General features: G+C 49.2%; 1 protein-coding gene across 2 annotated transcripts in view; it reads right to left on the reverse strand.

The window, feature by feature from the left end:
* Positions 1–81: 81 nt before the first annotated feature.
* The window catches only part of TICRR (TOPBP1 interacting checkpoint and replication regulator), a 68,097-nt gene continuing 54,757 nt past the window's right edge, over positions 82–13,421 (reverse strand). For both annotated transcript variants that reach the window (XM_043553955.1, XM_043553954.1), the window contains 7 exons: positions 10,744–10,834; positions 8,185–8,246; positions 6,737–6,871; positions 6,035–6,192; positions 1,787–3,929; positions 1,541–1,666; positions 82–769 (listed from right to left, as the gene is read on the reverse strand). In XM_043553955.1, coding sequence (XP_043409890.1) covers positions 660–769; positions 1,541–1,666; positions 1,787–3,929; positions 6,035–6,192; positions 6,737–6,871; positions 8,185–8,246; positions 10,744–10,834 — 2,825 coding nt within the window. In that variant the 3' untranslated portion in view covers positions 82–659. The remainder of the gene's footprint in view (positions 770–1,540; positions 1,667–1,786; positions 3,930–6,034; positions 6,193–6,736; positions 6,872–8,184; positions 8,247–10,743; positions 10,835–13,421) is intronic.

Genomic DNA, 13,421 nt, shown 5'->3' on the forward strand with positions numbered 1-13,421 from the left:
GTTTCAGAGCAGACCCGGGGATGTGGCTGCTCCAGGAACCACCAGAGCTCGGCCCTGGTGAGTAAGCAGAAATGCACTGAGTAGCAAGAGAGGACTTTATTATTATACGGGGAAGGCAAGAAATTTATTCTGTCTGCCACCGCCTTCAGCTTTGTGTGTGGTGCTTTAGTTCGCGAGCCCTGCCGGGATCTCCGGGGCCCAGCCTAACGGCAGCTTCATAAAGAAGCCATGAAGGGGCTGGGGGGGGGGGGGGGGGGTCGACTGACTTGCCTTGGTCTTGGAGGGCAGGGCTGGAATGAGCGCCTGGTCTTACGGTTCGTGCCTGCTTCCTGACTCCCAGCCCCAGTGACACCACCTCCCTAAGGAGGGGTAGGGCTGGATTTCCGGGGAGGGAGTCAAGAATGTGACAGCTGACCACAAAGAGGCATGGGGACCAGGCTGACTGCAGCTTCCTCTTTTGAACTCCCTTGGCTCCACTGAGCCCTGGCGATTCCTGTTTCTGTGCAGCAAGCCCAGGGTTACGTGGGACAGAGAGCAGCCTGGAACTTCCAACCCGGAGAAGACTGCTCAGAACACGTCTTCTGTGCTGGGGACACGGTGGCTCCGGCCACGCTCCATAGTGTTTGAAGTTTTAAGTCCCCCGACCAGTTCCAGCCTCACTAGCTAATCAGCTTCTTCCGTGTGTAAGTTCTGCTGATGGGGCGTCTCCTGGAGAAGGCTCGGCTGAAAGGAGAGTCTTCTGTGGCCGGGAAAACATCCATATCCTCGTCTAGAGAAAGGCAGAAAGACTTAGTGGGCAGGAAGTCACTGAGGACAGAACAAAAGAAAACGGGCTTGAACTGGAGAGGCTACACCCGAAGACGGACTGACACCAGCACTGCCTGCAGGTTCTCGGGCTGCGTGAGCGCCCCCCACCCGTCAGCACTGACTGGGCGGCAGTAAATAATGGAAAAAGCTAAGTACTGCAGTTTGAACTCCCTCAGCTGGGTTTGTACATTCTTTTTGGCTCAGAGTGTGGGGTTTATGCTGTTTCACGTGATTTATGTCTGAGTGTCAAGGGAGAGGAACCACCAAAGGCCCCCCACTCCTGCATTCCCCTTTAGTTCCAGGAGCCCTTTCTAACCCACGCACTCAGCAGACGCAAGCCACGGGGTCGAGGGAAGGGAAGCCTCGAGTCTGATCACGACAGCCAGTCCTCCATCTACCACAGTACAGAAGCGTGGAACCCGCTGTGGGAAAGCTGCCAGCGTGCCGCCCACCCCTCTCCTCCACACGCTCCCGCCACACAGGATGTGGGATGTCCACATCTGTCACAGTTTCAAGAAGCTGAAGAAAACACATCAGGATCTGAGGCCTGCACTCAACTACACCATGGGGTTAGAACCATTCTTTGGGAAGAGCACGGGACCCTGCAGGGACGGTCCTCTGTCCGAGACCCCGGCCTTCCCTAGAACTCCTTCCCCAGATGGCCTGGCAGCCCCGAGCTGACCCCGGGGAGGCACCCAGCAGTCACTCCTCAGGACCTTCCGTGAACAATTACCTCTGGCATCGTTCCACCGAGAGGAAGGCGTTCTCCCCTGGAACAGCAGTGGAGACTGGGTCAGGGCCTGCAGCCCGCTGGCAGAGACGCCACTCTGCACGGCACAGCCGGGAGAAGGCGTGGAACCTACAGAGACGCAGGGTGAGCACGGCTCCGTGGTACCCCATGCCACGGGGCCCGGGCCTCTTCAAGGAGCAGCTCTGAGGCGCTCCCCCCAACCCCCAAAACCCACGGCGGCAGCCTCACCTGAAAAGAACACCTCGTCATCCCCCGTGGAGGGCAGGTACAGCACGCTCACGCCCGGAGACCGCTCCTCGCTCTTGCCGAGTTCTGGGTCTCCTCTCTGCCCGTCACACGCTCTTTTTGCTTGACACTCCATTTCCTCCTCAGCAGGAAGGAGCCTCTTCCTGGAACCCAGCCCAAATTGTCCCCAGGAGTAGGCTTCCTCGGCCTTCGGCACACTGTCCCCGGGAGGCGAATGGTCGGGCAGCTGGCACACCCCCTCGAGCTCAAAATCCCCCAAGAGGGGAGTTCTGCTGATGCTGAGCTCGGGGCCTCGCTCCCTCCTCTCCGGCTCGAGTAGGGACACCCCTGCAGGGAGGTCAGCACTGACCTCGCTCCTCGAAGCAGAGCTGCTGCCCACTGCCCGCTTCCTGCGGGGCCAGTCTCTGATGGTGTCCGGAGTGGTCTTCCCGCTGTGCTTGGGAGACGGGGTCCAAGGAACACTGCCGTCTGTCTGAAACGGAGAGGGGGTGCTAGAGGGGCCGCGGGTGGGGGTACAGGACTGGCAGATGTACATCTGTCCCCCGCTCTTGCCAGGGGTGCTGTGTGAGGGGCGGAGGCAGGGGGGAGACACGTAGGTGGCTTCGGGTCTTCCTGAGGACCTGCCAGCCCGGGGCAGGCCAACACCAGGGAGGGAGCTCTCGTCGCCCCGGGAGCTCCCCGCCCTTCGTAGGGACTCAGCTTCGCACAGACAGCCGGGGTCAATCTTTCTGATGCGAAGCTTGGGCAGGCCAGAAGCTCGCATCTCCAGCTCTACCTCGTAGGTCTGCGGGCTGGCGGGGGCTTCTGGAAGCCGAGCTGACACCTGCAGATCCTCCAGCTGCGCGGCCGCCTGGCGCTGCCTTCTGTCTGCAGTGCAGCGCAGGTCGTAGGAAGGTGTCAGGGGAGAACCAGGCCCGCAGGAATGAGGGGATGGAAGAACCCCAGGGCTCGATGGAGAAGACTTCTCCTTGGCAACCATCGTCCTTGACTGCCTCTCTTCTCCCATCGGTGCCACATCACTTTTTAAGCCATCACTGCTGTCAAGCTGTGCTTTGTCCGGGAGAGTGAGATACTCTGTGTCACTCGCCATCAGCAGAGGAGAGGACAGACGCCAGTCCCTCCTGAAGCCAAGCCCAGGGTAGCTGTGTCTTTCAGGGAAAGACCGAAGAGAGAGGCTCACTTCCTTCTGGTCCTTTCCGGCATCTGTGCTGGCAGCTGGGTTGTCAGCTGGGGCCTCTCTAGGAGCAGCAGAGGCACTAGGCTGGTGCTCCAGGAAGCTGCTTGCAAGATCCGAGGGCTCTCTGCACCTTTTTCCAGTTTTAGAAGGGGGCAGAGGGGGTGCGGGGTCAGACTGGGCATTCTGCAGGATTCTGGGAGGAGTTGAGGGAGCAGGACAGGAGAGAGGTGAGGCTACATTGGGGGCTTTCCAGGGCTCCCTCCAGTCCATTTCTCTGGGGGAAGGAGAGTTCGTCGAAGATTTCCGAAATGGACTCTTCTTGGAAACCTTGCCTGAGGGAAAGGTGAAAGGCTTCTCTGGAGGAGGAGATGGGGGAGGCACCAGACTTGTCGTCCCCGGGCTCCCGGGGGTGGAGGAGGCTTTCTCCTTTCCTTTTTGTGCTAGCTCCCCTGCCTGGGAGGCCCCGGGGACACAGGGACGGTGGTGCTCCTGGTCCGGAGGCGTCTCTCCCCGCGCCCCTGAGGCTGCCGCTTGCGGAGAGGACCCGGCAGGACTCAGACCTGCGGTCCCGTTGGGGGCTGCGGGGCAGGGGGTGCTTTCTGGACTGGAGGTCACCGAGAGGGGCCAAGTAGAATTCCGCAGAAATCCAGCTGGCTGACCACCTGGCCTTCCGGGGGTTCTTGGGATCTTCTTTTCAAGAGGAGAGGTTCCTCCTTTAGCCAGGGAGCAGCCTTTCTGAGGAGTGACTTTTGGTTGAGATGGTGAGCCCCAGTCCTGTGAGGAGTCTTTTACGGACTCCTCAAACATGGCCTGTTTCACAGGGGTCACTTCGGTAGGGGGTTTCTGCCACCTTTCAGGGGTGCGCAGTGGAGTTCGTGGCATACGAGGGAACCGTCTCGGCGTCGCTTTAGAAGAGCTTGGAGATTTCCGGTTACTCTTCTTGGGAGTCTGTAAAGAAATGCTCATTTCAGTGCCTGAATGTCATCACCCATATGCTCTACAGAGCATCTGAGTCACCTCTAAGACGATCAGAAAGGCACACGGGAAATCCTTAACCTGGATTTCAGACAGTGGCACGTTTCAACTTCCAAAACATGATGCGCACTTTTCTTTTCCTAGCACTAAGCACCAAATCTGATCTTGGCCCTAAGACCAAGAATTTTCTTCAGATGCATACTACCGCTAAAACATGCTTCGCCTTCGATGGTGGATCACTCCACTACTGCCACGGTCTCTCCCACCGCACCGCTCCTGCTCCCTTCCTGAAGTAGCTTCTAGGTGTCACATCAGCTGCTGTTCACCTGCCTTCAACATGTACTTGCTACACACCCGTCATGTGCCAGGCCGTGGGGGGGTGGGGGAATGGAGTATAGAATATATGGATACATAAGGTCCAGTAACAAAGACGATGTCTCAGGAACGACACTACCCAGCAAAAAATCTCCCTTCCTTCGGGCAAAATGCAGTTAAACACTCCAACAGGTAAAGCAGGTCAGACACCCATTGTGATCATCTCAAGGGAATCCTGGTCTAGTGGGTATTTCACGTTGAATGGGGTACAGAAAGATGGTAACAGTGTCACCTGCGCACCGACAGGGATGTGCGTGGGACAACACGTGTTGGCAGCACAAGAGAGGACTGTCTAACCCAGCTAGCCTGAAGGGGGGACAGGAACAGTGAGTTAGGCCATTAAGAATGGGTATCAGCAGGTAAATGCAAAAGGTGAGAAAGCGGGGAAGAGGTAACTTTGGTGCCTTTTTAAAAAAAAAAAAAAATCTTTTTAACATTTGTTTATTATTGAGAGACAGAGACAGTGTGTGAGCAGGGGAGGGGCAGAGAGAGGGAGGCACAGAATCAGAAGCAGGCTCTGAGCTGTCTGCACAGAGCCCGACCCGGGGCTCGAACGCACAAACCGTGAGATCATGACCTGAGTCGAAGTCGGACGCTTAACCAACTGAGCCACCAGGTGCCCCTGGTGCCTTTGCTCTATCATTTTCTCTGCCTAAAATGAAAACCAGCAGCTGCATGCAGACCTACGTGCAGCCTGACGTCACTGGAAAGGTGGAGGACAGAGCAGAGGGAGAGTGGGGGCCAGAGCCAGCCGATGGAGGCCCATGCCCATCTGGAGAGGACTGAACCTGGTTCCGTAAATCTGTGGTCTTCAAACCCGTCTCCATAGCTGTGTGTCCTCCCATAAACTCTAAGCAGTTTATTGGGTTTCCAAATAAAAATTATTTTGTAACATAAGGATTCCATTTTCAGAAAACCCTGTTTAACAACAGGTCTCTAGAGCTTTAAGCAAAGTGATGCAGTCAGAAAGCTCACTCCAGGGGGTGCCTGGGTGGCTCAGTCGGTTAAGCATCCAACTTCGGCTCAGGTCATGATCTCCCGGTTTGTGGGTTCAAGCCCCGCGTCGGGCTCTGTGCTGACAGCTCAGAGCCTGGAGCCTGCTTCGGATCCTGTGTCTCCCTCTCTCTCTGCCCCTCCCCACACTGTGCTCTCTCAAAAATAAATAAATGTAAAAAAAAAAAACAAAAAAAAAACGCGGCTCACTCTGGCCTCTGGGGGCAGGATGGACACTTGAGAGGGAAGAGGGAAAAGGCAGTTGAAATGTTCCAGGCAGAACTGGAATAGGGCAGAACTGCAGGGATGGAGAAAAGGGAATGGGTATAAATGGCTACGTGTGGGAGTGACTCAGGCTTCTCACGTGGATGACTGGATTGGGTGGGTAGTGTAAGGGCAACAGACGAATGATGCCTGTACATTTCAGGAAGATCTATACGTGGTGTATGATAAAAACGGTGGACGAAACCAAGAGACTAGATGAGATAATTTCTGTTTTCTCCTACCACCTTGGCCTCAGCCAAACTGCTGCCTTACATCCCTATATACCCAATAACCATTCATCTCGATCAACCCAACCACCCCCAAATACGTATTAACATCTACAGATCACCTGCTTTCTCGTCCCTAATGTTCTCAGTGGGTTTTTTGGGCCATGTTTCCCCCCCCGCCAAGACCACACTATTTTAAACATTATAGAAATGTTATACCTGATAAGCTGTAGGTATCTCAGAACCCAATGTGCTTCTTGGAGTCCTCTGAAGTCGAGCTGAACCCTTCTCAGAAGGACTGACCATCTCATGCAATGCCCCAAAAAGCAGGCTCTTGGGAGAACGAATACTTCGGTTTGGAGATTTTTCTCTTTGGTCTGCAAGTCAAAAACAGTAATTCTTTCTCAACTCCTGCCCTCCCAATACTAACAGAACAGCCACCCCATACAAGAAAACAATTTTTTTCGAGCTACTGGAAGTGGGGGATCCCACCTAATTACGCCAGCAACCCCAATTATTGCTGCCAGCCCTTATGTGAGGCAAGTAAAAGAATTTAATTTGTAAATATAAAAACACATTATCTGATGATCCAAACTAATGATGGATGAAAGAATGAAGGACAAACAGGTATCCCCTTCCCCTAGGACCCGAGTGTAGAATGTGAACACATGGTGGAAATAACAGGTAATTTACCTGTTGAATGAATAAATTACCAAAAGGATAGTATGAATGACCAGCTGTAGGAATCCAAAGGAAGGACGCTGTTAGTGAATGTCATGGATTGTCCATCACTCTAAACCTCTACTGAATATGCCTGTTCTACCGCTCCAATATCAAGAAAGAAAATGCCAAGTTTTATACTTCTTTTCTCAAAAATACTTCCCACCAAGTAGGCACACAACTAGGCGGTGGGCAAGTTACCTGACTTGTCTTGCTGGGATGAGTGAACTCTTTGCACACTTCGAGACTTGGGCTGAGACACAGAATAGAAGGAACCAGAATTTGTCCTGCTGAGTGACAACTGCTTGATTCGAGGACTTCGTCTCAAGCTTATTTCTACAAAACCAGAATCACAGTTAGTAACCAGGGAGAAACACAAGCTTTTTACATTTGCCTGTGTATGAAATGGGTAAAATTTATGTTATACCACATACAAGATGGACTGTCACAAATTACTGACCTTGAGACTTCTGAAGTGTAACAAAGTTACAAGGGGTAGGACATATGGCTCCAACAAAGTTCAGAAAAACCACTGACCTACCAGACTGTGACCTTTGGAAATCTCAAACTGCCACCCTTTTAACCATGATACTGGGTGAAAAAAGGGTTTATATAGTGTGACTTTTGCAAAAAATTTTTTAAATTTAAAAATTGCAGTTTTCATGTTTATGATACATACATTTGTGTAGAAACGACACCTGTAAGAGTATCAATGAAGCTAAAATGTTAAGTATTTCTGAGTTGTGGGATTACCAAGCAATTATTAAAAATTTGGCTTCTTGGGGCGCCTGGGTGGCGCAGTCGGTTAAGCGTCCGACTTCAGCCAGGTCACCATCTCGCGGTCCGTGAGTTCGAGCCCCGCGTCAGGCTCTGGGCTGATGGCTCAGAGCCTGGAGCCTGTTTCCGATTCTGTGTCTCCCTCTCTCTCTGCCCCTCCCCCGTTCATGCTCTGTCTCTCTCTGTCCCAAAAATAAATAAACGTTGAAAAAAAAAATTAAAAAAAAAAAAAAATTTGGCTTCTTGGGGGCGCCTGGGTGGCTCAGTCGGTTAAGCGTCTGGCTTCGGCTCAGGTCACGATCTCGTGGCTTGTGAGTTTGAGCCCCGCGTCGGGCTCTGTGCTGACAGCTCAGAGCCTGGAGCCTGTTTCAGATTCTGTGTCTCCCTCTCTCTGTGACCCTCCCCTGTTCATGCTCTGTCTCTCTGTCTCAAAAATAAATACATGTTAAAAAAAATTTTTTTTTTAAATTTGACTTCTCTATATTTTTTGTTTTACTTTTCTGATTTTTCTACAATAAACAAATTACTTGAGTCATTAAAAACATGACTTTGTTTTTGGAAAAAACAAAATGTTTGCTTTTGGAAACCCCTGCATTACATGTACTTTAAAAAGAAGCCACGGCACTTTGTATCACCCCGTGTTAGCCCGTACCCTGACCTCTGTTCCTACTCTGTAAAAAGGTTTCTCCAGAAATTCCCTCAGGAAATTCTGTGTAAAAGACCATTTACTAATAAACATTTACTGATCTACACTGCAGGCCCAGAGCTGTCATAGTGTCTGCACAATATCTTAGGACATGCTGAACAACACCACAAATAGAGGGTTTTCAAAGAAACTAGAGAAAACAGCACAAAACAAACATAGGTAATACCGTCTGCTCCTTTTTCTGGGGACTCTTCGACTATGTCAATATCAGGACCAGGCTCCGAGGACCTTAATGAATAACAAGCATAGGGATTATTTAGTATCACTCATGGTTCATGCACCATAAGCCTCACAAAGCAACAGAGACCACAGGGCTTAAGAGTACCAGTGTTGGCAAGCACTCTCATATACTTTACTGTTGCAAGTAAAATGGTTAGAACACCTTTTTGGAAAGTGGTTTTACAACATAAAAATTAATTAAAAATATGCATGCCTTCTAACCCACCCATTTCTCTCCTTGCAATTTATCCTGTAGATAACTTGCACAAGTATGTAAAATCTGTACACAAATAATGTCAAGATGAAACCTTCCTGTTATTCCTGTTAAGTTCAGCTAAAAACCCTGGATGTTATATTAAAATGAACTACAGATTAAACAGTGACAAGAAGAGGCAGGTGGCTGGGGATCCCAGGACCCAAAGAGAGACAGGGCAGTGAGCTCCCAGAGAGTTCCCTTTTTGCTTCCTGGATCCTGGACTGGGTGCTGGGGAAATAGTCAACCCAAATATGCCAACAGGTACCAAAACTGCCCTAAGAAAAGTCAGCTTTCTCTAGCCAAAGAACCAGGAAAGGGGCAGCTTAGCACGACAAACTTTCAGACACTAACTACCATGGAAAACTGTGGCCCACCACACACATAGGCTGAGCCGAGATCGTAAACTTGCAGCCTGGCCCAGCAGTGATGATGACCCCTCCATGTAATGACAAATGCTTTTGCATTTTTGTTTTTTAATTTTTGAGACAGAAAGCAGGAGAGGGGCAGAGAGAGGGAGACAGAGGATCAGAAGCAGGCTCCGTGCTTACAGCAGAGAGCCGGATATGGGGCTTGAACTCATGAACCACAAGATCATGACCTGAGCCAACATCAGAAGTTTAACCGACTGAGCCACCCAGGTGCCCCGCGTGGGTTGTTTTTTTTTTTTTTAAGTTTTTTATTTTTAGAGAGAAAGTGTGAGCATGTGAGGGGAGGAGCTGAGAGGGAGAGAATTTTTTTGAAGGTTTTTTAAAATGTTTATTTTGAGAGAGAGCATGTGCACAAGGGAGGGGCACAGAGAGAGAGAGAATCCCAAGCAGGTGGCACGGAGCCTGACGTGGGGCTTGAACACATAAACCATGAGATCATGAGCTCAGCCGAAACCAAGAGTCAGTTGCCTAAGTGACTGAGCCACCCAGACGCTCCGAGAGAGTCTTTAAGCAGGCTTTGCACTTAGTGCACAGCCCAACATGGGGCTTGATCTCAAAACCATGAGGTCCTGACCTGAGCCAAAATCAAGAAATCGGACAGTTAAATGACTGAGCCACCCAGATGCCATGAAGAATGGTTTTTAAAATTGTGCAGGGGAGGACTGGGTGGCTCAGTCAGCTGAGCACCAGACTCTTGACTTTGGCTCAGGTCGTGATCCCAGGATCTTGGGATCAAGCCCTGTGTGGGTGGCTGAGCGCAGAGCTTGCTTGGGTTTTCTCCCTCCTTCTTCTGCTCCTCCCCCATGTGTGAGCACATGCATACACACTCTCTGAAAAAAATTTTTTAAAAAGTTTATAATGGAAATGCAAGCTGGTGCAGCCACTCTGGAAAACAGTATGGAGGTTCCCAAAAAACTAAAAATAGAACTACCCTACAACCCAGCAATGGCACTACTAGGCATTTATCCAAGGGATACAGGTGTGCTCTTTTGAAGGGACACATGCACCCCCGTGTTTATAGCAGCACTATCAACAATAGCCAAAGTATGGAAAGAGCCCAAATGTCCATCGATGGACAAATGAATAAAGATGTGGTATATATGTACAATGGAGTATTACTCGGTAATCAAAAAGAATGAAATCTTGCCATTTGCAACTACGTGAATGGAACTGGAGGGTATTATGCTAAGTGACATTAGTCAGAGAAAGACAAGTGTCATATGACTTCACTCATATGAGGACCTTAAGAGACAAAACATGAACATAAGGGAAGGGAAACAAAAATAACATAAAAACAGGGAGGGGGACAAAACAGAAGAGACTCTTAAATATGGAGAACAAACTGAGGGTTCCTGGAGGGGTTGTGGGAGGAGGGATGGGCTAAATGGGGAAGGGGCACTAAGGAATCTACTCCTGAAATCATTGTTGCACTAGATGCTAATTTGGATGTAAATTAAAAAAAAAATAAAACAAGTTAAAAAAATTTTTTTTAATTAAAAAAAAAAAGTTTATAAATGTGGAATACCCATTTGATGGACTGCTTCTCAGCAACCCCTCACCACCCCAAAAAGGAAGAAATATGGATACATACAACACCATGGACCAATCTCAAAGTAATTATGCCAAGTGAAAGAGGTGACGCAAAAGAGTGCATTCTGTACGATTCTCTAGCCCTCAGAATTTACAGAATGCTGAATACTCTTTAGTAACAAGACAGTTAAGACATCAGTCACAGGGGCTCCGAGAAGGTGGACAGTGGCCCACAAGATCATGAGCAAGGCTGTGTGACTACACAAAGTAGCTAGGCAAGGATGTTACTCACCTGCCCTTGATTTGTCTATGAAGAAGCCTTCTGGAGACTTGCTTATGTACTGGAGTCTCAGCCACACTCTTAGTCAGCAGTTTGTGATAACCTAAAATGTAAATTGCATCAATTTCATTTAACCTTATCAAGAAGTGGCAGCAAGGCAAAGCGAGCAGTCTGCAATTCTGTATGGCTTACTACTCACCTGGAGTGGTTTTTGTTTGTCTTTACCGGAGGGGCTCTTGATTGTTTTGGGGCTAACGTCTAACCATAGGACTTAACATGACACAACAGTCAATCAGCATTAGAGATTAAATAATAAGCTAGTGTAAAATACTGTAAAATTCTAATAAGCAATTCTGAAAAAAAAAATTTAATCAGGACTAATAAGTATCCATCTCACCAGTGCTTCTTATATTTATGATGAAATGATAGAGTATGAAAGTGCTGACATGCCACACAGATATTAAGATACTGAATAGCGAGAGCCATCTAGCCGCATGCATTTCCTCAGTGGGGTATGTAACCAAGCTGATCACGGGAGGACTAGTTTAGAGGGAATTAGAAGTGACCAGGAAGAGAAGTGATGTCGGCAGCAATGTGGTGTAAGAACCTCTGAAATAACTCTTCCACAAAAGGAACGAGAACACTGGGCAAAAATGGGCAAAATCAGCCTTTTCAGAACTCTGGAAATTAACTAGTTTGCAACAATCCATGGAGTATTTATCCAAGAAAAACAGTGAATCCCAATAACAACAGCCAAGTCCACAGAACTTTATCTTGCCCCAGCGCCCCCAGCCCTGGAGCCTTGAAAACCAAACAGCCTGCAATCACTCTGCAGACCAACGGCCCAGGGGCCTGTGTGTGAACAGGGCCAAATGAGACTGGAGCTCCTCCAAAGCCCCATTCACAGATATCATTATCTGACCTGTCTGGCAGTTCCCCCGCAAAAGCAAAATCTCACGGGCTCAAGTAGTCTCTGTTTGACCTCAGGACTCACCCAGTATGAATGAGCTTTTTCCAGCGAGCACTTACTGAAACCAACCGGCAGCACTTGTGAACATCACAGCTGCCTAGGGGAGTGATAACAGCTGGGGCAAACAACAAGCTAACCAAAAGCGTAAAAGGAGAAACTAGGGAATGAGGTGTCTATGGAGGACTCAACAAACCTTCAACATATTCCTGGGACCTAAAACTCCATGCAATGCAGGGCTGTGTGCACGCCCAGGGTAAACCCAAGAAGGCCCTAAGCTGTCACCCACTGCTCACCTTGAGGCTCTAGAAAAGCAGAGAGAAATATACGCTGCCTGGCTGAGTACTGAAGAAATGAGCCAACGCACCAAAGGCCCTCAGCAAAGGCTGAGAAACTTACTGGTTCCAGGCATCAAAGAAAATCTGTCCAATCATTAGCTGGAGCGCTAAGCTAAGTGAGCAGATGTCAGTGGCCACACATGACAGAATACAGACTTTAAAGAATTAGTTCAGGAAAGTCACCAAACAAAAGCAGTAACAATAACAACAAACACTGGAGGGGAGGGGAGAAGTCAGAAGTGCCTTATTATGTTACGTCCAGTTGTCAATAAAAAAAGAGACATGCAGGGGTGCCTGGGTGGCTCGGTCGGTTAAGTGTCCAGCTTCGGCTCAGGTCACGATCTCGTGGTCCGTGGGTTCGAGCCTTGCGTCGGGCTCTGTACTGACAGCTCAGAGCCTGAGCCCGTTTCAGATTCTGCGTGTGTGTCTGTCTCTACCCCTACTCGCACTCTCTCAAAAACAATCATTAAAAAAAAAAAAAAGAAAAGCGCTGAAAGGGCAAAGACTCAACCAAGAATTGAATATCCAGCAAAATTATTGTTCAAAATGAGGGAGAAATTAGCACATTCCCAGGTTAAAAACAAATCCCCCCCCCCCAAAACAGAACTTTTCAGTAGCAGACCTGCCCCATGAGTAATACTAGAGGGGGTCCTTCAGGCTGAGAGCAAAGGGCACTCAAGAGTGAGGCAAATCCATGGGAAGAATCAAAGAGCACCAGGGAAGGAACTAGATAAATAAATACAACATACAGCACAGAAGCAGTTTCCGTTTGTAACTCTCTTCTCCTAGGAGTTGAAAAATAAAGTGATCATTATAAATTGATGTTGATGGGCATAGAGTGTACGAAGATGTAATGTGTATAACAACGGAGCACAAAGGAGGGGGTAGGAAACAGAACGGTATTTATAGAAGCAAAGTTTTTCAATACTGCTGAAATGAAGTTGGTATTAATCTGAATTAGGCTCTTAGAAGATAGGACTTGTAATCCCCAGAGGGAGTGATGTTACACTAAATAGTGCCATAAGAAGCTAGGGGTTGGTCTCTCCACCAAAACAGCTAGTAAACTGGCAGGGGAGTGGGGGGTGGGAAATGATCAGAATCAAGTATTTTGGAACTCTGGAACCCAAGGGGCTACTTGCAACAATGAGGGGCATGATTTATGCAAGGAAGATGCTGCGGATTTTTGGTAAGTGAACACCACGCATGAAGCTCTGATCTCCTTTCCCCAGCCTCACTGCAGCTGTGGGGAGAGGGGCCCACATTCCGGGAGCAGGTGGCTGGTGGTAGGGCAGACACCTTGTCCTCCAAACTTGGGGTTGTGTGGTTAATCTGATGGACCCCTGATGGGCGGGCGCAGACACTTGCTCTGGTTTTGGGACCTCCAG

This window comes from Prionailurus bengalensis, chromosome B3 (genome assembly GCF_016509475.1).
Source record: "Prionailurus bengalensis isolate Pbe53 chromosome B3, Fcat_Pben_1.1_paternal_pri, whole genome shotgun sequence".
Taxonomy (NCBI): Eukaryota; Metazoa; Chordata; class Mammalia; order Carnivora; family Felidae; genus Prionailurus; species Prionailurus bengalensis.